The sequence below is a fragment of the Gastrolobium bilobum genome, unplaced genomic scaffold (assembly GCF_033153095.1).
Source record: "Gastrolobium bilobum isolate Gb01-03AN ecotype WA unplaced genomic scaffold, APGP_CSIRO_Gbil_v1 utg26468, whole genome shotgun sequence".
Taxonomy (NCBI): Eukaryota; Viridiplantae; Streptophyta; class Magnoliopsida; order Fabales; family Fabaceae; genus Gastrolobium; species Gastrolobium bilobum.
In genome coordinates, this window is record NW_026898419.1 from 470,081 (window position 1) to 494,421 (window position 24,341).

General features: G+C 33.3%; 4 protein-coding genes across 5 annotated transcripts; 2 read left to right on the plus strand and 2 right to left on the minus strand.

Moving 5' to 3' along the window:
• The first annotated feature begins 4,543 nt into the window (after positions 1 to 4,543).
• Positions 4,544 to 5,953, plus strand: LOC133316140 (receptor like protein 29-like). Its single transcript, XM_061517852.1, has one exon. The coding sequence runs from the start codon at positions 4,544 to 4,546 to the stop codon at positions 5,951 to 5,953; it is 1,410 nt and encodes a 469-aa protein (XP_061373836.1).
• Positions 5,954 to 9,420: 3,467 nt separating this feature from the next.
• On the minus strand, positions 9,421 to 10,144 carry LOC133316102 (uncharacterized). The gene has a single exon (XM_061517800.1). It carries the CDS (start codon positions 9,940 to 9,942, stop codon positions 9,595 to 9,597), a length of 348 nt encoding a protein of 115 aa, XP_061373784.1. The 5' UTR covers positions 9,943 to 10,144; the 3' UTR covers positions 9,421 to 9,594.
• A 2,507-nt stretch (positions 10,145 to 12,651) lies between these two features.
• On the minus strand, positions 12,652 to 13,608 carry LOC133316141 (pentatricopeptide repeat-containing protein At5g66520-like). The gene has a single exon (XM_061517853.1). The coding sequence runs from the start codon at positions 13,606 to 13,608 to the stop codon at positions 12,652 to 12,654; it is 957 nt and encodes a 318-aa protein (XP_061373837.1).
• Positions 13,609 to 15,175: 1,567 nt separating this feature from the next.
• On the plus strand, positions 15,176 to 20,488 carry LOC133316122 (glycolate oxidase 1-like). Of its 2 annotated transcripts, XM_061517835.1 has the most exons (13): positions 15,176 to 15,256; positions 15,434 to 15,482; positions 16,400 to 16,571; positions 16,738 to 16,862; positions 17,645 to 17,691; positions 17,865 to 17,942; positions 18,397 to 18,521; positions 18,662 to 18,728; positions 18,824 to 18,889; positions 19,005 to 19,074; positions 19,170 to 19,270; positions 19,527 to 19,631; positions 19,988 to 20,488. In XM_061517835.1, exons 3-13 carry the CDS (start codon positions 16,426 to 16,428, stop codon positions 20,171 to 20,173), a joined length of 1,116 nt encoding a protein of 371 aa, XP_061373819.1. In that variant the 5' UTR covers positions 15,176 to 15,256; positions 15,434 to 15,482; positions 16,400 to 16,425; the 3' UTR covers positions 20,174 to 20,488. The 2 variants fall into 2 exon arrangements, with proteins under 2 accessions (XP_061373819.1, XP_061373820.1); XM_061517836.1 differs by lacking the exon at positions 15,176 to 15,256 and having other exon boundaries at positions 15,351 to 15,482.
• Positions 20,489 to 24,341: the final 3,853 nt, after the last annotated feature.

Consider the following 24,341-nt stretch of genomic DNA (forward strand, 5'->3'; position numbering starts at 1 on the left):
GAGCCTTTTCCCATCTGGCTCTCGAAGAATTCCAAAATTGCTTGGACCAAGGATCAAATCATGGACCAACAAACATTAAACATTTATAAACAGGAAGATAATGATCTAATAATAATTTATGCTTATTTTTTTCAACATTGCATCGCCTTAGTATAAATCCTTAGCCCTACCACCTTACTCGTTGCCACTACTCTTTCTCTCTTTTTTCTTGTGCAATTTATTCCATTCGTTGTAAGCATGTAGTTTTTTTTTTTTTTTTTGAGAAAATGTTTAGATCATGGGAGACACACCCCTATGCGAAATTAGGAAAGAGGATTTATAGTGAAATTATATATCATTTATTGAATAGGAAAAATAAAAAAATTAAACTCAAATCACAGCTAATACGAACTGAAGGTTCGACTAATGATAATCCGCTTCTTTTTAAACGTGGCAGTTCAGGTTAGCAGGCCAAAGTCAAATTTCGGTCCAAGGTTTCTTAATTTGTACACGGGCCCATAACTTTTCTCTGTTCCTTTTAAGTGCATCTGTGGGCCACTAATCATGGGCTTCTACTTTGCAAACTGTGGGCTCATTACATGAACATCAAAGCTTCTATCTCTAGCCTTTCTAATAATTGACCTGTACTTATTTATAAATTTCGTGGCCCAGCTACATATGAGTTTAATGTTTCTGCCCTATAAATTTTTTTTCTACCACATTCATATAAAAAAAAATGTTTTTATTAATCTTTTCTCTCTCTTCTCTTTATAATAAGACACACTCACTTTAATGTACACAAAAAAACAAAAACAAAAATATTTTTCCCTCTACATATATAATATTTCTCATTTGTTATACATACATATATAATGTCGGTTTGACATGTCTCATTTTTTCCGCCTTGAAAGTAGAAATTTAGCAAAAATATACTTTTATAAAAGCTCTTATTATAAAAGAGTTTTTTTTTTATAATAAAGGAAAAAGCTAAAAACTAGAAGCTTCCAAGAAGATGTGTGAGGCTCGTATTTTTCTTTTTTATCTTCTCTTTTCATGTGGCCTAACATGAGCCACATATGTAACATCCCGAGCGCTGACGAGGGCGGGGAGTGATCGCCGGTGCAAAGAGGCATGGACAAGGAGCGGCTCAGCAGGGGGCTACATGCATGAATGAATCGAATCGACACTCGAAAGAGAGAGATTCCAAAGACTGTGCAGGTATGAGACTGCACAGTTTGAGATTAGCTTATAAGAATTAATTGATACTACATATACTAACAAGATGCATCTGCTTTTCGGGAACGGAAGAACTCCACAGTTAAGCGCGCTTGACTTGGAGCAATTCTGGGATGGGTGACCTCCTGAAAAGTTTTCTCAGGAAATGTACGAGTGAGGAAAAAGCACACTGAAAAGTCTTGTGTTAGTATGTGAACAATAGTCATTGATTCTTCAAGCGGCCGTGCGTTACAACATACACTTTTATGTGTGTAGGAGACATTAATGCTTTATTCTAAACTTGTATTTATAAATTTTAGACTTTATCCTGATAATCTATCCTATAACAAATTATTCTATCTTCATATTTTAAAAAATATCAGCATAATTTTATATAATCATCAAATAACTTTTAATTTTAATTTTAAGCTCTTATTTTTTAAAATTTAGCTTAAAAGTAACTTTTAATTTAAAAAAAAATGACAAATAGGCTCGTAGTGTTTCTAGATTCCAACAAGTCAGATTCTCATGATTATGGGATTCAATTAAATTAATTAAAAATAGAAAAAAAAGATACACAAATTCAAAAATAAATAGACAAGAGAAAAAAAAAATTAGGGAGTAGGAAAAGATATGACTGAGCTCTTTAGTGACGATACAAAACATTTGTATAGCAAAACGCAACATAACTAAAACAAATACAACATTTAAGCAAATAGCAAAGGTAAAAGAGAGCTATTTCTTTGGAACATCATGCTTCATGTAATTATTATTTCCAAATGAGTCGAATGCAACTTATATTTGATTTGGGTGCCAAATTATTGGTTTCCAATAATTACAAATATATCGTTTTATCTTTCTCTCATGCCAATTGCAATAACTAGTGAGGTGGATGGATAGCCCGTGAGAAAAAACTTTCACTAAATGCAATGAGAAAATTTTATAGAATAATTAAGGGTTAATTTAATCAAAGATAAATATTAAAAAATAGTATCTTGTAAAAACTTTAAATAAATATTATTTTAAATGAATAAAATAAATTATTATTGATTTACAAAAGGATAAATAAGTAAAAGTTTAACGGTTCATTTTTTCTAAAGTTACTTTAGACAACTTTATCTAATATTTACCCAAACTACGTTATTTTGGGACGGAAATCATAGTGTATTTATAATTTTAATCTATTTCAGTGTTATAATAGTCTTTATTATTCTAATTTTTTAATTACAAAATGATGTTGTTTCGATGAACATTAGACAAAATTATCGAAAATAACATTAGATACTTTTTTTCCCAAAGTTTAAATATCTTATGAGCATGCAGCTAAAATCTAGGATGTTAACCAAATATGAGTAAATTATATATTTTTTATTTGCAATCCTATTAATAATATTATTTGTTAATTGTAAATTCATGGTTTTTTAAATAATATTAAGTGCAAGTAACACATAATTAATAATATGCACCAATTTATCCGTAAATGAGTTATGCTAGTCTATAAGGACTTACGGTCTAACCTACATCAGATCAGACTGAGCCTATTAAATATAGTCAAATAGAGCAGACCAAAACTTTTAAAAAAACCTATTTAAAAAATAGGTCATACACTTTCTTTTACATACCGGGCCTATGAGCTTACAGTCCAGCCTATGTTATATTATTTATTTTAAATAAAATAAATAAAATTATTATTTTAATATTTTTGAATAATAAAATATTATTATTTTAATTTTTTAATTATTAAATGTTTAATAGGTTTAAACAAGCTAATAAGCCTATGCCAAAACTTTTATTTTTTAAATATAAGTCAAATCAGACTTATAATTTGAGCTTATATAAGGCTAACAAGTCAAGCTAGACCTAAAATATTTTATACATACTTAGACTACTTAAGTCAAAACCTAGCTTAACCTATTTACACCGATAATCCTATATATGCTAGAGATCCTTTATATAAAAACAATGTTATTCTTTGCCAGACATTTTATCATAACCAAATACTTTAAATCAAATAAAATCTTAATTACTAGGAGCTAACAAGCTCCTCAGTTCTAGAGCTCCACCCTTTTAAGTTTTAACATATATATTCTTGTAAAATGCAAAACCTAGATCCAAATTTTAAAAATTACTTAAAAACTACAGAGCCTATAGTGGCAACCTCGCCTCTATGGGCATAAAACCTCCCCCTTAATTTTAGTTTTGGAGCTTTTGAATCCGATGACTCTGTCTTCATTTTGGTCAAACTGAACTTGTGCAGGCCCTGCACACTTTCACAAAATATGGGGAATATTTTACTGCCACCACTTTGTCATTATATAATATGGACAATGTTAATGGTTTAGCTCAAGGAACTGGTTAGGGGAATGTTATTTGAAACTCCGAGGGGTGTGGGCTCAAATTTTGTATTTCACCTGTCATAGGCAATGAACTAGGAACAAAGTGATATGGATATATATATATATATTGCAGTTAACAAGTAGTAATATATCATCAACATCACTTTAATCATTAATCACCACTTATATCAAACATCTTTTTTTCCTCTTGTTATCGTTATACATTATAAATTCTACAAAAGAAGCATCAACATTTCAAAATTCTTAATCGGATAGCATACACATAGCAAGCATTCAAATAACAAGAAATTAAAAAGAAAAAGAAAAAAGAGAGACAAAGAGTAACACATGATGCTGAGTACTAGTTAGATTCATTTTCAGGAAGTTATAATAAATAAAACGGGTAAAATATGAATTGTGAAAGAATGGAAGCAATGTTTCATAGTACACCAGTAAAGGAAAGCATATATAATAGACTAGTTAATAATACTGCCAATCAAATTGGGTATGTGAAGTGAAAGAAAGGATGGAAGAGTTCATGGATATAGGTGAAAAAGGTATATCTTTGTTGATCATCACTGTATGGTCGGCTTCATTACTTTATCCCAGGCTCACACTGCCATGTCTTATCGTTGCAACATTTTTTCTGAATTAGCAATTTGACTGTTCTGGCAAATTACATTGCCCTTTATGGTAGTCCATTTGTCTTCCCATCTCACACCCTTTTCCATGCAAACTAACACTGTCACCCTCACAGTCAACAAAAATTTTTGGCAGAAAAGATGCCACCTTTGGTTTTTCCTTTGCAGCCTTCACAGCTGATACAAAAATAAGATGTCTTGAGTTACCTTTTCATTCTTCTCCTTTGCCATCAACAATACCATTCAACAAAGCTTATATAGAGAAAGAAGAACTAGGCCTTTTCAGCTGGCTCCAAATCCACATTTTTTGCAATTCCATTTGTGGGTTATTTGAGCTCTTAAGCTTCTAGTAGCTAGTAGGCAGTGTCTCAAATGGCTTATCTGTCTTTTCTTCTTGTTTGGTTCCTTGTATTTGAGGGTGAAATGATGTCAATAGGAAGCAACTTACATAAGGGGCACATGAAAATGGAAGAGGAGGAATTGTTGGCATTGTTTGAAGTGATGGATGCTATTCTGGAAGACCCTGACTGGGCCCAAGCACATCCACAGCCATGTACAGACACTCCATGGCCAGGTGTTGAATGTGAAGTTAGCAGTGACAATGACACACCAATCTTTCATGTCACAAAGATCCACATTGGTCCTGATATTCTCTCCCCACCTTGTAAACCCTCTGCTTACCTACCAGAGTCCTTGTTAAAACTCAATTATATGAAAACCCTTTCAATTTTTAACTGTTTTGTTGCTTCTCCAGTCACTCTACCCAAAACTCTCTTTGGTCCTTTCTCTTCCTTAGAACACCTTGCTTTGGAATCTAATCCAACCCTCTCTGGAGAAATACCTCCAAGTTTGGGAGATGTTGCTAGTCTTAGGGTCCTGAGCCTGTCCCAAAACAGCTTACAAGGAAACATCCCAAGCCAAATTGGTGGTTTGGTTTGTCTAGAGCAACTTGACCTTAGTTATAACAACTTAAGTGGTCAAATCCCCAAGGAAATTGGAGGTCTGAAAAGCATGACAATTTTGGACCTCAGTTGCAATATAATTGAAGGGATTCTGCCTTATTCTCTTGGACAACTTCAACTTCTCCAGAAGATGGATTTACATTCTAACAAGCTTATTGGAAAAATACCTCCTACTTTAGGAAATCTCAAGAGGTTAGTCTTGCTTGATTTGAGTCAAAATTTCATTGTTGGGACTATTCATGAAAGCCTGTCAAGTTTGGAACATTTAGAATATTTACTCATTGATGACAACCCCATTAAAGGAGAGATACCCCAGTTCATAGGGAAGCTCAGGAAGCTCAAATATGTGAGCTTATCAGGGTGTGGATTCAATGGCCCCATACCCAACTCTCTCTCTTCCTTAAAGAACCTTACAGCTCTCTCCCTAGGTAATAATAGCCTCAGTGGGCCAGTTCCACCATATTTGAGTTCACTCCCAAACTTAGACCAACTGAATATCAGCCACAATAGGCTGAGTGGTGTTCTACAGCTCCCTGATGATTTCATTGGAAAGTTAGGTAAAAGGTTGGATTTAAGAGGAAACAGTGAGCTCTGCATCAGTGATCAGCCAAACAGGAAGAACCTCTCTTCATACTTGGAAATTCCCTCTTGTTTGAACATGAGACAGATAAATGGCAATTCTTTTGCTGATGGACCACTTGAAGGCCCTTCAGAGATAAAGCCATCTTGGCACGATAGCAACATAAGTTCATCAAGTTCATCATGGATGGGTGATCCACAAGTCATCCTATTTACCTTGGTTTTAAACTTGGTTATCTGATTCCTGAATTTCCATTTTGTAACACTAGAATTAAATTTTATATAAATGTTTTACTCATATCCATATTTGGGAGGTCCAAAATCTCATTAAAATTGCCCTTCATAGTTCATTTTCTCGTTGGAAATGTGCATAGAAACTATCCATACAAAGTCACATGCATTGAAATGCTTGCTGGCACCACATTAGTGGCTTCAATAATTGGACTTCGTGCACTATGCAATGGTAAATACTAAAAAGAAAAAAAGAATCATATTTGGCCTTTCATATTTGTTTTTTAATGTATATATTTTTGTGAAAAGCTGGGCCTGGGTCACAATTCTGAAGGGCTTCCCCGAGTGTTGTTGTCTATAGCAGGCTTTAGGAAGTGAATGCAGGAGTGTTGTTTGTTTCTGACATTAATGAGCATGCCGCAACCACCCTTGTTTGCTGGCAACATGAAAAAGATTCCCACCTTAGTACTTGTTTCGATGAGTTGGGAGAGGCAGAGAATCTTATAGGAAATCCCAATCTTTACCCTCCTCTCCTACTTCATAGTTTCAAACAACAACTTTTAACTAGCATCCATTGGGTTGGTTCATTCTCTTTTAATTGGGTTAGAAATTAGCGTGAATTTTGTGCATGTTTGTATTATCTCTTTTATAAGTAAGTTAGAAGATACTTATAAGCATAAATTAGACCAAACAATTTTGAAAAAAACTCTTATAACGAAAAGCTCTTTTTTTATAATGAAGAAAAAAGCTGAAAACTAAAAGCTTTTAGGAGGCTCCAAACAGGCTCCTAGGAGCTTTTAGTTTTCAACTTTTTTCTTTATTATAAAAAAAGAACTTTTCGTTATAAGAGCTTTTTCCAAAATCTGTTTGGCCTAGCTTATGCTTATAAGTAGCTTTTAGCTTAAAAAAGAGAGGATCCAAACATGCACTAGGGGGAGCTTTTTTTTAAGCTCTTATCTATTTTTATTGAATTGTGTGCTTTTTTTTAAAATGAAGAGTGATAAAGATAGAGAGAGATAATTTTCTTGAAATATGTGCTTTTAAGTAATTTTTAAGCTAAATTTTTTATGTAATTTCCAAACAGCTTTTAGCTTTTTTTTTAGGGGAAAATGTTTCTGCAGTTACTGCAGATAAATTATCTGCATTTATTCTTAAAACGACGTCATTTTAGTATTGAAATTTTAAAAAATTATAAATATAAAGATCATTATAACTCTGAAATAAATTAAAATTATATAAACACCATGATTTCCGCCCCAAAATAACGTCGTATTGAGTTTACTGCAAATAACTTATCTCCAGAAAAAATAAACCCTAAAAATGGGCAAGAGCTCTAAACGAATGATAATGATAACTAGCACAGTAATGGAAATTCTTCAAGTGCATTCAAAGTCTAAATCACCTCTATTACTCTATATGAATTAAAACAAAACGGGCAAGAGCTCAAGAATGAGATATAGATGTTGGGGTAACTTTATTTTGCATAAGTATTTATTGCTAAAAAGTATAATTACGTTGAAGTGATTTATGTTATTATTAAAACAAATACTAGCTGTACAAGAAAAAAAAACTTTTGAATATGAAATTACCACAAGAGTGTATTGATCAATGTGACTCTGAGGTGCTATTGTTAATTCAATTTTAGCACTAAACCTAGACGAGGCTCGCCCTCAATTATTAATTAATTAATAAAAATATATGCGTTGGATTAAAAACAAAATATAAGTCAAACATATTCTTAATTTTAATTGATGACAATTTTTTTTTGTTTAGCTAAGACTGATCCATTTTGGCACGTACAACAATTTTTTTAATTTTATGTGCGTTGGATAAAGGTTAAACCCGTCGTTCAATGTACTTATGAAAGAGTGGTCCGAACCGATATATCGCCGCAGGGTACGACAAAAAATTGAATCTTTTGATGATGATAAGTTGATAACAATAACAAGTGAAAAGGTGTGTTTTGAGGAAGTTTCAAGTTCTCCACATGGAAGAGACCTTCTTAAGGTGAAAATAAACAATGGGGAATTAAAAAAAGAACTTTCTTTTGTTTTCAAATGCAAGAAAATTAATTTAGGGCTATCTTACACACATGTACTAGCAAACTAGTAATTTATTTATTGAATTTTTTAAAATCTCCATTGTAAGCAAATTTCTCAAGATGACGTTTGATAGAGGAGAAAATATTTTTTACCAGGAAAATATAATTATTAGGGATATGGTGGAAAATGAAATTTGGTAGGAAAATTAAAAAAAATTGTTTGGTTGACCAAAATTTTACTAGGGAAATTGAGTAAAATTTTATAAGTCTATGTTTGGTTGAAGGTAAAATATAGGTGGAAAAATATGATTAAATTACCGCAACAACCCTTGACTAAAATAAAATAGGAAAATATGATTTTAGTTTGCTGTAATTTTCCTAAACATCAGAGTCATTTTGGTCTCCTTGCTTGCAATCCTTTTTAAATTTTCCCATCTATCAGTAAATACCACCTTGTAGGTGGCATTATTCAACAATGTTTTTACACACAAAAAACAAATACTAGGCAAATGAGTTCTCTAGCAAATTTTTTTAAAATATGATACCAAACATGAACACCCAAAAATACCACTTCCATTTACCTAGCTATCCTTAACAAAATCTTCTACCAAACACACCCTAAATAAATTTCTGATAGTAAGTTCCCACCATCAATTACCTCGATTTGTTTTTTTTTTATTCAAAAAAATGAGTTTTATTATATTCCCCTAAAATATTTTTCCTTAATATTTAATAATAAAAATAGTTACATTAAATATTTTCAAATTATAAAAAGCATTCAATAATTTCTTTAGCACGATAGGTAGAGAGGATTTATAATTATTAAAAAAATATTGAAGTTTTACTTTCCTTGCAGTTCATTGGTACATGACTTTCCTTGCAGTTGAATTACTTCTTTCAATAACATGCCAGCACATGACACTAATGGCCACCGGGAATCAGTAAATTGAAGGAGCAAAATTAGAAGTTTCACTTTCTATGCATTAAATCCCAAAATATTTTATTAACAACCTCTCAGCAAAACAGAACAAAAAAAAGGCAGAGGAAAAATTAAATCAGAAGAGGGTAGAGGAAAAATTAAATGTTCATTTCATTGTAAATCATAAGAATTCAACTCATTTTACCAAATAGAGAAAATTACGACTGAGAAATATGGTATTTAAATCTTATAATAACATGATTATAAATGAACACCAGCAGATGAAATCCACAAAAAAAAAAGGTTACTTGATAATCCAATTTCTGAGTAGTTTTGATGTTTGACACAAGGCCATTGCAATTTTCTCAGAAAAAGGACAAACATCTGCCACAGGTTAGCAAAGATCGAAACTTTAAGCAGCTACAAAATTTTGCTACAAGATAAAAGCAAGGACATTTTTAGAGGCAGAGACATTGCAAGTTTACAGGAACAACATACCCAAATTTAGTTAAAGAACCATTTCATACTGATACCAAATACATATTATATTGTTTCAAGTTTGCTTAGAAACAGCTTCATTATAAGCTACATGAAGCTAATATACCCATATCAACTCTAAAACTACAAGCAACGCACCACTACATATGAGTGACATGCATTGCATTTTCTTAGCTTAATTATAACACACAAGCTAAGACATAAGGTCATGCAGAGAAGGTTGATATGAAATGAGAAAGAAAAGGAGAAGAAGGACAAAGGCAACACCCCAAGGGGAACCACCAGCTCTGTGGATGGCACTGGGTTCAGATCCTGGTATGGGGATGCTTAAGTGTCTGCCAGTGGAGAGCCAGTGAACAATGATGATTAAGAGCAATGGAGAAATTACCAGCAAACGCTGCAGCAACTCAGATGCAGTAGCCATGATTGCATCATAGATTATGTAACCCAGAAAGCCACAAATGAGAGCAGTGGTTGCCATTAGAAGCCAGTGGTCTGAGAAGCTGAAACCTGAAGTTGATCTGGTTACTGAAGAAGCCATGTGAGTGGGAAGAGTGAGTGCACAGTAGTAGTAGCTCTGAAACTAAAGCATAGAGTGTGTGTGGGAGAAAGCTTGCTCAGGTACAAAGCCAGCTGTCATTTTTGTATTTATCTCAGTACATTTCAGTGGAATTGTGAATCATCATTTATGACATCAATAGAAACAATCATGCGTTTCTTTTTCTTTCTTTTTTCTTCTTTTTTTGTGGTGGTGGTTTGGGTGGGGGTTCTGAAATGAAACATTATGTAATTAACTAAGAATAGAAGGTAAAAAATAAATAAATCAGGAGAATCTCTAAGCCTTGATGGTTTTTTTTACTTTTTATCACATTTTGATCTGTAGGGAATATAATTAACTTATTGTGAATAAAGGCAAAATAATATTACTCTGGGCCAACGTGGACCATTTACCAATTACCATTGGAGATGACGCAAAAAAATGAATTGAGTTTCACTGTTTAACCATGACTTAATCAAGAAACTGTAAAAACCTATCTCATGAGGAGAAATTCTAGTATGTGTGCATCCCACCAACTAGTCAAACAATAACATACAGTAAAATAGTTAAATGGAAACTGTCTCAGCCCTTGAGTACAATGCATTTAATATATAAGGGAACTGAATCCCAATTCTTTTTGGAACTGCAGCAAACGAAGATGATAATATGAAGATTGGAATATGTATCTTCAATATTTTTTGGTAAAAGAAACAATTTTTGAAGGCTATGATCCTGCAGTTTTGTTCTCATCCAATTATAAGAATGTTTAACCAGGAAGGAGCGTCAGTCTGGAATAAAAGTAGAGGAGACTATTTTATGAATAACTTTACCCAGCTTTGAGCTTTCATCATTGGTAGAAGTGAGAAATGCTGGTTCCAGTCTGTTTGTTTAACCAAGAGAGTTCTATAAATCAGAAACATTATTATTAATAAAAAAATTGTGATAAAAAACTAAACATTACTCACAAATACCTTTATTTCAAATGTTAAATTTGTACTAAAGAAACTATTAAAATGTAATATATGGGAATTTCTATTGGAAAATGCTGATTGAAATTCTATTGGAAAATGTGGGAGAGACTGTAGTTGGAGGATTCCGGTTAGAGTTTCTTAGAGTTGTAATCCTAGTATGAGACAGAACTTTTAAAATAGACTTTGGAAGTATCACTTGATTAAGAGAAGCTACATATAATTTGAAGGAAGAAAGCCAATCATAAGACAGATAACTAAAAATGGTCAATAATTGCCTTTATTTTTCGGAGGATGATTGGGATGGGGTCACGACTAAGATCCATGCCACTCTAGGGGTTGAGAACAACGAAAATAAATTGTATTATAGAGGGTCAAGAAATCTCTTAAGAACTAAGAATTATGTGCCTTTGTACCCACGAAAATCTTCCTCAAACAATCAAACTTCATCTGAAAATTCGTGGAAGAACTCTGGCAAAATAAGAGTAGACTTAAGTAAGTGACATCTGCAGCTGCAAGAGAATGGTCTAACGCAATATGAAAAAACTATGGACACCCTTTCCCACGGCAAAAATGACCTAAAAATATGCAGTTAAGAAACCTGAGATCTAATTTGGACACTTGGGACTGGACAATAAACAAAAGTAACACAAAATACTAGGACAAAGAGAAAATAAAGATTTTAAAGGAAATTGTTTGAGAAAATAAAAAAAACATTCCTGGTCATCATAAACATACGAAGCATTCAATTCATTAAAGTCAGATGCAGCAGAAACTGCATCAGCACAAAACTCCTTCGGAGTTTTCATCTCAAAACAAATGGTATGAGTGACAAACAAGCAAGATTTAATGGAATTATGACTTGAATGAAGAAAAAAATGCAGGCAAATATTATATGGCATTGCCAGCCCTTCATCACATGCTAAAAGGCACATAACAAGGAAAAAAATTCAAAGCCACTTTCTACTAGATAATACCTATTGGGGCTTGGGGGTAATCATACACAAAATAAACAGAATCAAAAGCCAAGCATAGACAAAAGTAGACAAAGACATTGAACACTTTGATGTACCAATTCAAAAGGGAACAAGGCCTATTAGTTGATACTAGGAGTAATAATTACAACATGGTGTTTGGAAAATTGAATCACAAACAGAATGGATGCTTGGAAGGAAACTTTTAATGGATACTTGAAAGAAACTCACCACTGATAAGAAATTCAATCTCGCACATATTACGATTTGCACAAGGAAGTGCAGATGCTTTTATAGTTAGGGAATATCCAGAGAACCTGGCTGTCATACATCCAGAACGATCTAGTATTCTGCCAACCAAGCTTCTTTCTTTCCTATGAATAGTCATTACTAAAGTGAAGAGCCCTTGTTACTATCTGTGGATTCGCACTTTTGGCAAAAGTTAACAGAACTTAGCGAGCATTGCTTCCTATTGTTCTCTGTATATGCCATTCATGCAAAATTTGTAGCTTAAACATGAACAATACTTAATTGGAAGATCAAGCACAATCCCTAACAGAAGAGTTGAAACCTGAATTAAACTCATCTATATTTACAATTTCTGGTCAGTCCTAATTCCTAACAGCTAACAGTTGTGATTGTGTATGTATCTATTTGCAATTAATAATTCAACGAATATAGGAAGGATGTAGAAAAATGGCTAGTAAGGCAAGCTTCTCTGAACCAAAACATATAGTAGAACTTCTCAAAATATATTGGATAATTGGATATCAATTTTGCACCTCCACCCAACTACAGCCAGGCGTTTTCTTCAACCCTTTCTGTTTCATGGCTAACCTCAAGTCATTGGCATCCTTCCAGGAAGCACAGATGGAAAAAACATTAGCAGTAAGTACATAGTTTGCCCCCAATTCAGACTCCAGTTTAGACAGAAGATTATCATCCAAACTAGGAACCCACCCATGATTTCTGCATGCACCCAGAAAACTCCTCAGTATGACAGCATTGGGCTCCATGGGCATGTTCTTGATGATATCATAAGCTTCTTGAATCAAGCCAGCTCTTCCTAGCAAGTCAACCATGCATCCATAATGCTCAACAGTTGGCTTTATGTTATACAATCTCACCATCCGATCAAAATAATTTTTGCCCTCAGAAACAAGTCCCATGTGGCTGCATGCTGACAGAATCACAGAAAAAGATAGACTATCTGGTTGCAACCCGATATCCTCCATGTGGGTGAAAAGAGTAATAGCATCCTTTTGACGCCCATGATTTGCAAGAGCAGAGATCATGATTGTGAAAGACTGCAAATTCTTTCTAGGCATTGAATTGAAAACCAGAAGGGCTTTGTCAATTTGCCCACATTTTGAATACATCTCAAACAAAGCAGTGCCCAAAGCAACATCCATTTCCATGTGATTCCTGGTAATGTAGGAATGAATGGACTCACCAGCACTGACATTGACCATTTTAGTACAAGCAGATAGCAAGCTGACCAAAGTAACCGAGTTTGGCTTTTCATTTGCCAGCTTCATCTCTTGAAATACAGCTAATGCATCCGATGGGGAGTTGCAAGCAACATATGCAGCGATCATGGAGCTCCAAGACACAACATCTCTGACATACATTTCATCAAACACCTTCCGTGCAAACCCAACCGCGCCACAATCTACATACATCTTCAACAGGGTATTGCCTATATAGCGATCAGAGTGAAAACCCATCTTCAAAGTCAAAGAATGCAGCACCCCGCCTAGGGCAATGGAGGAAGAGCGACCACAGGCCTTGAGAACAAAAGGGTAGGTGAAGTTGTCAGGGTAAAGGCCAGACCTTTGAAGGTGGCGGAAGAGGTTGAGGGATTCAAGTGGGGTTGTGCTGTTAGCGAATGCTCTTATGATGGTGTTCCAAGCAAAGAGTGGTGGGTTAATGGGTAGTGTTTGGAAGAATGATTTGGCCAAAGGGAGGGACAAGGAACATGCTGATAAGAGGAATTGGGAGATGAAGTTGGGGTGATGATGAAGGGATGATTTGAGGAACAGGGATTGGAGTTGGAGAAGATGAGGGACCCTTGTGGATCGCTGGATAAGGTTCAATATGATGCCATCACAAAACATACCCATCAATGTGACTGACTACAAAGTACAAACATGGTTAACGCATTATTCCATCTTCACCAACAAACGTTCACTATTCATTCTCCCACTTGTGATGTGATGACTAAGTAGAATCCTATAACAGCCTGTACCATAATGTTTTGATCAATTAGATATCACAATCATCATTCTCATCCATTTAGAAATACCAAAAAAAAAAACAGAAATACCATCCGGATCATATTATTTCCATAAATATTATTTTCTTAAAAAAAAAAAAAAAAACTAAAAGGGAAATAGAATGGACAAATATGAGTTTTAATAATCTACCCGCAATAGGCACTTTTCTTTCCTCTTGGATTTTTATTCAAGTAATGTAATCATCAAAATTCATTACTAAGAAATATGAATTCAAAAAAAAATATCTTTAACAATATAAAAAAATAGATGATTATATTGTTTATTTATTTATTTAATTTTTCTATTCTTATTTGTTTTATTATCATTGATTATATTTCAATTAACGGTCTCAAGTATAATAATATATATATATTTTTTTATCTCAACGACTTATATTAATTATTTCTTATTATTAATATAATGAGAAAAATATTTATTATTTTAAATAACATAGCCTTATATCATTTTTAATGAAACTATATTATTTTTGTGTGATTTGTCATTTTTTTTTATAAAATTAGAAAGAATAAAAATGAAGGAAGGAATATATAAAAATACACTAAAATAATATAATTTTATGTCATTTAAATTGAAAAACACTTCTCTCTTTATTTAAATATATTCAACGATCATAAAAGTAAGAGTTCGTTTTTTTTTTGTACTTACTTACTTACTGCATATAATAAGTTATCTGCAGTAAGCGCAATACATATCATTTTGGGACAGAAATCATAGTATTTTTATAATTTTAATTTATTTTAGGGTTATTATAATCTTTATAATTATATTTTTTAATTGTTAAGACGTCTTTTTAAGAATAAATGCAGATAACTTATATATGACCGAAATATTTTTCTATAAAAATAATAAATATAAAAAAGTCAGTATAATCGTCCCAAGAAAAATATTTGTGCAGAACAATCAAATAACATATACGTCGTATTTCGCCAGAAAGTTGTTGACATACAACATACAAGGGAACGAATAACCAATGAACAAGAGCCAAAAATGGTTGACATGGTCATCAAATACAAAAGCTCACATATCCATGAAACAGTTTTTGTCTGATTGCCCGCCCACCTTGGAAAGCAATCCACAAGTGCGTGTCTCACTGCATATCTAATTAATATTTCATGTGATGATGCTCTTTCTTTTGTCACTTTACACAATTCCTTCATTATTTCCCTTCTGTTGTTTCATTTCATTTTGGCTCTATTATATACTTTAACACTTCTTTCACTTTCCTCATCATATTTTCTTACTCCTCCTTTCATAGCTCCATCTCATTCCTCACCTCTCACCAGCTCAATATTTGGTTGCCAAAGGTTTGTTCTCCCCTTCAACTTATATATTCGTGTTATTCTCATTCTTCCTTAGTCCCACGTTTGGATTTTAATTTTGTATTATATTGATTAGAATGAACTTGATTAACTTTTTTTTATAGTCTTAATTTACGGTTCCTTCCTTTTTGCACCCAATGATCGCAATTTATTGTTTTGGGTATTGTTTGAAGTTTAAATATTTAGGAAAGTTTGGATCTTTAATCTCCTTGTTTGTTTTCCATTACGGGTTTCTTCTGAATCTTGTTCTAGCTCCCTTGTAATAATTTGAATGGGTAAATTTTGAACTGGTTCTGTTTTGTGCAAATACTCATCAGTAACACATAAAGCAAAAAGAACCCGGAAAGTGGGGTTCGACGGGAAAAAGTTCAGAAGATCCTGCTGTTCATGTGATGGGGACTGATTAATCTTGAATTTAACATGGAATCAAAACTTATTTTTTTTTTCTTCATAAAAGACTACTTTGTTGACACTGCGAGTTTTGCAGCAGCAACAACATAGGTTGCTACTTGTGATCAGATCAGAAGGTTATTGATTTAAGTATGAGAAAAAACCTATTTGCAAAAATATAAGGGTAAAATTGACTCTCACTCCTATTCATGTAAGTGGGGGAGCCTCTTGGGCACTGGGATTTGCTCTTTTCCCTTTATAAAAGACTACTCTATGACTGTGGTGTGGATAATTAAAATACAATTGAGGGGCACCAAAAGGCTACGTTCTGCTTTTAGTTCTCACTTTGTCCAAGATTGCATTTATACAGAATACTAACCAGCATATTTTATAGTGTTCTGGAATGAGTCAGTGAACTATGTATTATAGATGTTGCATACCTTCTTTGGATTTGGAATGCATTTGATATGAATTCATGTTAATTAAATACTGTATTTTTAACTCACTTTCAGAGGATCCCTGGACATTATAAGGAAATATGGGGATGATGGAGATAACTAATGTTACCGAGTATGAGGCAATCGCAAAGGAAAAATTGCCAAAGATGGTTTATGACTATTATGCATCAGGGGCAGAGGATCAGTGGACTTTGAAAGAGAACCGAAATGCATTCTCAAGGATTCTGTAATCTACTTCCTTTTCCTTTTATTGCCAAGGACACATTATGATTTTCCACTGTTATGAGATTACGACTAGTGCTTCCTTTATTTAATTTTAATCTCCTCTTTTTTAACATTGTGTTATTAGCTGAAGCCCTTCTCACAATATCTATTTGGTTGACTTAAAACAGGTTCCGACCACGTATTCTTATTGATGTAAGCAAGATAGACTTGACAACGACTGTATTGGGCTTCAAAATATCAATGCCTATCATGATTGCTCCCACAGCCTTGCAAAAGATGGCTCACCCTGAAGGTATGTGTTGAGATATATAGTCCCACATTGGTTGTGTGGGCAATTAATATGGAGTTTATAAGGCCTTGGGCACTCCCACCCTTTGAGCTAGCTTTTGGGGTGGTGACCTCAAGGTTCTTAACATGGTATCAGAACATTCGAAATCTCACCGCCTCCCACTTTCTTTGTAGTGGAATTTCCACATGTAGGTGGGCTTGTATGTTGTCCACCCTTCAAGTCTAGTGGGTTCTCGTGTGAGGGGCGTGTTGAGATATATAGTCCCACATTGGTTGTGTGGGCAACTAATGTGGAGTTTATAAGGCCTTGGGCACTCCCACCCTTTGAGCTAGCTTTTGGGGTGGTGACCTCAAGGTTCTTAACAGTATGTCATCAAACTCATTCGTCTGCGTTACATTAACATATTGCCATTGCAGTTGCACCCACTGTTTTGTTAGTTTTATATAACTACAGTACTCAAAAAGCTATAAACATAGAATTATGCATTCCCATACCTTAAGTTGGAATGGTTATAGGAAGAAGTATAGAATGCCATAATATATATGTAGCTTCCTCACATTTAATTGCATGACAAGGTATCTTTGTGCTGACTGTTGTGGTTGTTATTTCCAGTATATACTGCAAATTATAAATTTTTAATCAGAAATTAAACATTAGCTTTGCAGATTTTTATTTTGTTGAAGCAAAAGAGTCCCTGATTCAATTTTTTATATTAAAGTTTATTTTTCCCCCTACAATTGAGAAAAACTTCTGAATTAAAACAAAATTATGCGACTTTTGTGCAGGAGAATATGCTACCGCTAGAGCAGCATCAGCAGCTGGCACAATCATGGTTTAGTTTCCACCATATTTGTTCTCTACTTAAGATTGATTTCAATTAAGAACTACATTTATTTCATTGTAGTTTTCTTATATATTTGACTCTAATATGAAATTGTATAGGCCTACTTACATGCATGCAATTGTTGTACTTATTCAGTCATTTTTCATAATTTTTTGTCACAGACACTATCCTCATGGGCTACATCCAGTGTGGAGGAGGTTGCTTCAACAGGACCTGGCATTCGTTTTTTCCAACTCTATGTGGGTATATTGCCCTCATTTCTTATTTTCATGATTCTCTTTTCTTTCATGTGTGTGTTACAAGTCTACCTCTTGTCAAGGAAACATTTCAGAGAAACTTAGTTTAAAACAGGAATTCGCTTTTCATGTATGAATTGTCGTATAGTTTTTTTAGTTACACTTTTAGTAATGCTTTAATGTGATAGAAAATTAAGGCTTAATTCCTGCGTACTGCCACAGGTTGCATTTTGTTTCCAATGCTTTTTACCAGAAAATATTACATCAGTTTCACATGATATTCTTTTTTCCATCCACTAAGTAGCCTTTGACTCTTGTGCAATAATTTCCTCCATACTTCCTTTTAATAACAAAATATTATTTTCCTTGCTACAGTTACATAGACATTAATATGATGATTCAAAATTCTCCATCTTGGGTTATAACCTAATCTGCTTCTGTTGTGTTCTTGTCCTAGGTGTATAAAGACAGAAATGTGGTCACTCAGCTTGTGAGAAGAGCTGAAAGGGCTGGTTTCAAGGCAATTGCCCTTACTGTGGACACTCCACTTCTTGGTCGTAGGGAGGCTGATATTAAAAACAGGTTGGCAATCATTTGGAAATTTCAATAGGAACGGTCTTGTACAAAACTTTACGTGCGTATTGGGTCATCATGTTAGAATTAATAAATCTTCTACTTTAAAGATATATACTACTGGCTTGTCTGATGGGGTTTTCGTTCAGATTTACATTGCCACCAAACCTGACATTGAAGAATTTTGAAGGATTGGATCTTGGAAAGCTGGATAAGGTGTGTGATCAGTGTGAAAATTTTTAAATCAGATGGCTTATTAGTCATATTATTGTTGTTACTGTTGCTATTTACTGTTTGGGATCACATTGCAGACTAATACTGACTCTGGTCTAGCTTCTTATGCCGCTAACCAAGTTGACCGATCACTCAGCTGGAAGGTGATGTAGATCTTTCACATATATGATTTCGTAATCTGTGACATTGATCGTGGAAGTAATACTATGGTAAACCTTGTTACATATATGATTTCATAATCTGTGAACCTGGTTGCAGGATGTGAAGTGGCTTCAAACAATCACCTCATTGCCAATTATAGTGAAGGGTGTACTTACTGCTGAAGATAGTAAGCTTATCAAAATCAACCCTATCCGTTTGATCTTTGTTAGGATTGTTTTCTCAATCTTGAATGTAATCCCAAATCCTATGCTAATAATGTAGCAAGGATAGCTATTCAAGCTGGAGCAGCTGGAATCATAGTTTCCAATCACGGAGCTCGCCAACTTGACTATGTTCCTGCAACTATCATGGCTTTGGAAGAGGTACTGCATCCTAATCATTTCTGGAAAATTTTCATATTAAATGAAATAGAAATGAATCACTTCTTGACAGTCTGAATTAGGTCTCCAGGGTTATCATTCCACTTAAGTCTTACCCATTCTTTGTGAAATTTCAGTTAATCATGTATTATGCATTAAACTTTAAAGCTGTTACATTTTGAATCATTTTATATTTGTTATTGCAGAGACATTCCTTTGTAATTGTTTTATTAAGATTTTGCTTGCCTGGCTTGGATAGGTTGTGAAAGCTGCACAAGGAAGAATTCCTGTTTTTCTGGATGGTGGAATTCGCCGAGGGACAGATGTTTTTAAAGCACTGGCTCTCGGAGCATGCGGTGTATTTGTAAGTGAATGATAGTTTGATCACCATCATAGGAATGCTTAACTTCAGTAGGTGATATAATTGGTACATGTGGCTTGTTTGCCTTACTAACCATATATATATAGTTCCTAAGTTCCTCAAAGAAGCATATGATCTTAGACATTTCCTCAGATTAAGAATTTACCACAAATGCCAAGGAAACTCATAGAATATGCTTTTCTCCTCTCTTTTTTTTTTTTTTACTGATTTGAACCAAAGATGTCTTATCTGAAAACCAGTTATGCCAATTTACAAGTGTTTCTTTAGAATGTAATAATCTAGCTAGCGCCACATTCCTGCTATTTTTATATATATTTACCATTGATCTCAAATTTCAGATTGGAAGACCTGTGTTGTTCTCATTGGCTGCTGATGGTGAGGCTGGTGTAAGAAAAGTACTTCAGATGCTTCGTGATGAATTTGAACTAACTATGGCACTAAGTGGTTGCCGTTCGCTCAATGAGATAACTCGTGACCATGTTGTGACAGAATGGGACCGCCCAAGAATTGTTCCCCGGTTATGAGATAATATATAGGACTCCAGCTTGAGAGGTTACACATCTACAACCACATAATAATAATAATAAGAATTTCAGAATAAACCTTTCTTCTTATTTAATCCTTCAGTAGAAAACTTTGTTGTTACAATGAGCCATCCAGTAGTAACTGCTACTTTTTTCTCTGTAGAATAAATTTTTACCTGGACTCATTTCATTGAACTTGGTGATGGGATTTGGTAAACTCTAAAACATGACTCTTAGCAAAAGCTGAAGTTTTATGATCATGTATCTCTCATTATTTATCTTTAACTCGTAAGATCTTGTAGCATCCTGAATTAATTGAGCTTTCTCCATCTTGACATAGTTCATGTGATCCATGTCTTTGTTTCCAATAATAAAAATAATAATAATCCTAGTTTGGTAAATTTGTATATGAGGTCCAGTCATTTTGACCTTAACTTAGTCAGAAGCAAAACTCATAACAATTGAGGTTTTCTGCTTGATGAGCCAACCTTACCTAGCACGATTTAGTAACTTAGGAAGACATGAGCAATTTTTTTTTCTTAATTAAATCTTTCTGTATCAAAAAAACAAAACAAAACAAAATAAAATACATTTGTCTTGCTCCAAGTGGGAACCTTTTTGTTTGTGATTTTAGTAAGTAAGAAGAGGAGACGTTTATTAGCATGGTATAGTGTCTTCTTTGAACAAAATTGAGCCAAAACATTGATGGTCATTAATGCATTAAACACTACGTCATTTTTCAGCGGTAGTTTTGATAAGATGATAAGAGCATGCGGAAGCATTGTTATTAAATCTGAACCGGTCTGTTCGATTGGTTGAACGGACACCTAATCAATACCGATTGCTATTCGAAGATATTTTAAAATTTTATGCAAAATATTGATAAAGTTGCGGTTGTAAGGAGTCAAACCTTTCACTTAAACTTTATAACCTATCAAGTTTATCACTAAGTCAACACCATTTTTGAGTCATATATCGTTATTATTATACTTAATATATGTCTATATAAACTTGGTTTGATCAGTTCAATCCGTGATCCACCCAATTGAATCATTGACCCGTTGACTTAATATCTTGATCGAATCAATGATTGATCCGAGTTTATTAACATTTTGCATAGAAGGTATGCTGGATGAAAACTCTTGCTTGGCCGTATTATGCTAGATGAAAATTCTTACTTAGCTGTATTATCTTTCTAAAGAATGCTGAATATCAATTGACTCAAACTGAAATACTTAGCCCCTTAGATGTAGATGATTACACTAGAGCCTCAATTTATTCCTAATCTTCTTTATATCTGGTTTAACAACTGATTGGTGCAACAGAAAATCGATAGGTCTGATGACACACAGTTGAGTTTGATTCTAGTGATGAAGGAAGAGTGATTGCGACGGGATCTGGTGTTCTGCTACACGAGATGATATCTACGAGATGATAGTGTGTCGGTGAAATTTATTACTCTGGGACAGATGTTGCAGGCATTCTGATACTCAACTCAGTATATGAGTTATGAGCTTAAATATATTGGAAGAAGATGATCCTATCTAGGCTTTAAGCCTCTCTTTTATAGTAGCGACATGATCTAGTTATACCGCCTTAGTAATGGCGGCATGCATTCTTATTGGTAAACTGTGGTAGCTTTGTCAGCCTATCTTGTCTGCGAGATGCTCTTGGTGAGCTATGATACATAGACTTAACTGGAATCCCAGGCATATTCCTTGGTAATTGGTAGTTAAGAAGGCTTATAAACTGAGCTAGTATCAGTCCAATTATGCATTATCGGGATTGCATGTACACGTAACATACATATTGTCTTATTGACTAAGTCTTTATCTTTAGACCTTTTGGACTGTTATTGGACTGGACCTTTCATCTCGTTTAGTATGGTCCAGATCAACAACAAATCTCGCGGTATTGGTGTACAACTTATAATGATAGCTAGTTCAGTTACTCGGATGCAATTCTCACTTGTGAAATTCTCATGTAACGTTCTCATCCCAAGGACGTCCTTGACCTCAAGGAATTAAGTCAAGAGACAGACTTAGTGATGGTATGAACAGACAGACTCTTGTTGCCAAGCGGAAGGAGACGATGAATTATTTTGTTTAAGATAATTCAAGTTTCTAAAGTACTTTTTTCTTTAAAAAAAAGAAAGTTTCTAAAGTACTTATCAGCTCTTTTCAATTTTTGTGTTTTTCATAAGGACAGGACAACAACCAACTCACATCTGTCTTTCCAAATCACTCAATCAGCCAATTATTCTTTTGGATAAGTTTCGGACTTGGCCGGAGAGAGGATGGATTGATTGGGAAGGATGGAATCCAAAGAAAATAAAGATAATACGACAGGGAATAGAAAATTAAAATCGTAAATTTCTTTTATTCGCTATTATATATTAAATTAAAATATATTCTTAAAAGCGACTAAATCTCTTAATTTTTTTTTAAAAAAAATCATACATTATTTTTAACTGGTTTTAATTTTCAATTTGAAATTTTAGAACTAATTATATATATCCTTGTTACAATTTTAAATATTATTTCTTTTAATATATAGTTTTTCAATTGTACATATTTTTTTTTTGGTACAAATTGTACATAAAATAATTTACATACTCACTTACAATTTTTTATTTTTTTATTTTTAAAAATACTGATAAAATTTTCTCTAAATTTAAAAAAGTATACTTGGAATTCTTATGTCCTTCTTAGTAAATGTTAAAACCCTCATAAGTTTTCTAAACTATAAAATATACTTTTTTTTAAAAGGGGTTGTTTTGCTTAGTGAGATATTATGTGTATAAATGCTATTTTGTTTTTGGTAGTCTGTATAAATTCTATTTTATTTGGTGCGGAATAACGTTATGTGTAGAAAATACACCCATTTTAAATTTTATTATTATTATTTTTTTTACTAATTTAATTTTTTAGCGGAATTTCTTACTTTAAACCAATCCCTTTTATATCTTCCTCTCCAAATCTTCAAGCTAACAGGGCAAGCATACGGAAAAATATCAATTGCAAATTGACTTTTTTAAGCGCAAATTAAGAGGCTTGCCATTTGGCCCAATTTTAATAAAATGTAGCACCAAATTTGATGCTTTCGCATCATTGAAGTTTTCTCCGTTCTAGTATGCATTTATAATCTGATGAGTTATTGATTCGGTCATGACAGCGAGTTAATGGATCACTCGCTCGTTAAGTGAATCATTGGTTCAACTGTATCGGTATATATTAAAATATATAATAATAGAAGCATTATATTTAATAAGTAATCGTGATTAATGTTGTCAAAATCGAGTTTCTACGTAGAAATGAAAGGAAATGGTAGAAACGTAAATCGTATAAATGATACAAAACGTAAAAATTTTACTACTTAAGATCAAGATGTAAAATTATATATATATGCATATAAAAAAAATCACATAAGTCGCTACTCAAAATTCAATTAACAACTTCATATTTAAAATATATAAGTCATATAACTATATAAGACAAGTTCCAAAATATATGCATAAAAAAGAGATGTTCTACAAACAAGTTCCAAAATATCAAAAGAATAAAATTTAATAACTTCTAAATTATATCAATTAATTCAAATCAAATACATCATTTTGCATAGTTGCATGTCCTTAATGTCCTTTTCTTTTGCTCCTGTAACACGTTCATTTGCAATAAAACATATTAAATTTATTCAAAATCCACCTCAGCTTAGTACTTCAAATTTTCACCAATGGCTTCACCGTCTTCTTTCTCTACAATAGCAACCTCAAGCGATCAAGAGTTTTTTTTTTCACATAACTAGAAGAAGATTACATTTTGATTTTGGGAAAATGGAAATAGGTTTTTTTTTTTAAAAAAAAAAGTAAGTTATGGGTTAAAAGGTGATTTGATTCAGTTTTTTTTTTATAAGACCCGGTTTAATTATTTGATTTAAGTAAAAACGTCGAAACTTGCATTTTTTTGCTATTTTTATGCTTTTACATTTGACAAAAATAATTGTGACTTAGTAATTAGTGTTATAACTTTCTATGATGAGGTATTGGGTTTTATTAGGGGTGTGCATTGGTCAAATTGAACTGAATTTTTTTAAAGAATTGAACCAAATTGATTTAAACCAATTCAACTCAAAGAATCAAATATTTTTTTAACCCAAACTGATTCGGTTT

Excerpts from the sequence above, each read along its gene's own strand:
- LOC133316141 (XM_061517853.1), bottom strand. The coding sequence starts at position 13,608 with ATGGGTTTTCACTCTGATCGCTATATAGGCAATACCCTGTTGAAGATG.
- LOC133316102 (XM_061517800.1), bottom strand. The coding sequence starts at position 9,942 with ATGGCTTCTTCAGTAACCAGATCAACTTCAGGTTTCAGCTTCTCAGAC.
- LOC133316140 (XM_061517852.1), top strand. The coding sequence starts at position 4,544 with ATGGCTTATCTGTCTTTTCTTCTTGTTTGGTTCCTTGTATTTGAGGGT.
- LOC133316122 (XM_061517835.1), top strand. The coding sequence starts at position 16,426 with ATGGGGATGATGGAGATAACTAATGTTACCGAGTATGAGGCAATCGCA. Across the intron at positions 18,890-19,004 it reads ACCGATCACTCAGCTGGAAG|GATGTGAAGTGGCTTCAAAC; the intron begins GTGATGTAGATC and ends ACCTGGTTGCAG. Across the intron at positions 19,632-19,987 it reads TCGGAGCATGCGGTGTATTT|ATTGGAAGACCTGTGTTGTT; the intron begins GTAAGTGAATGA and ends CTCAAATTTCAG.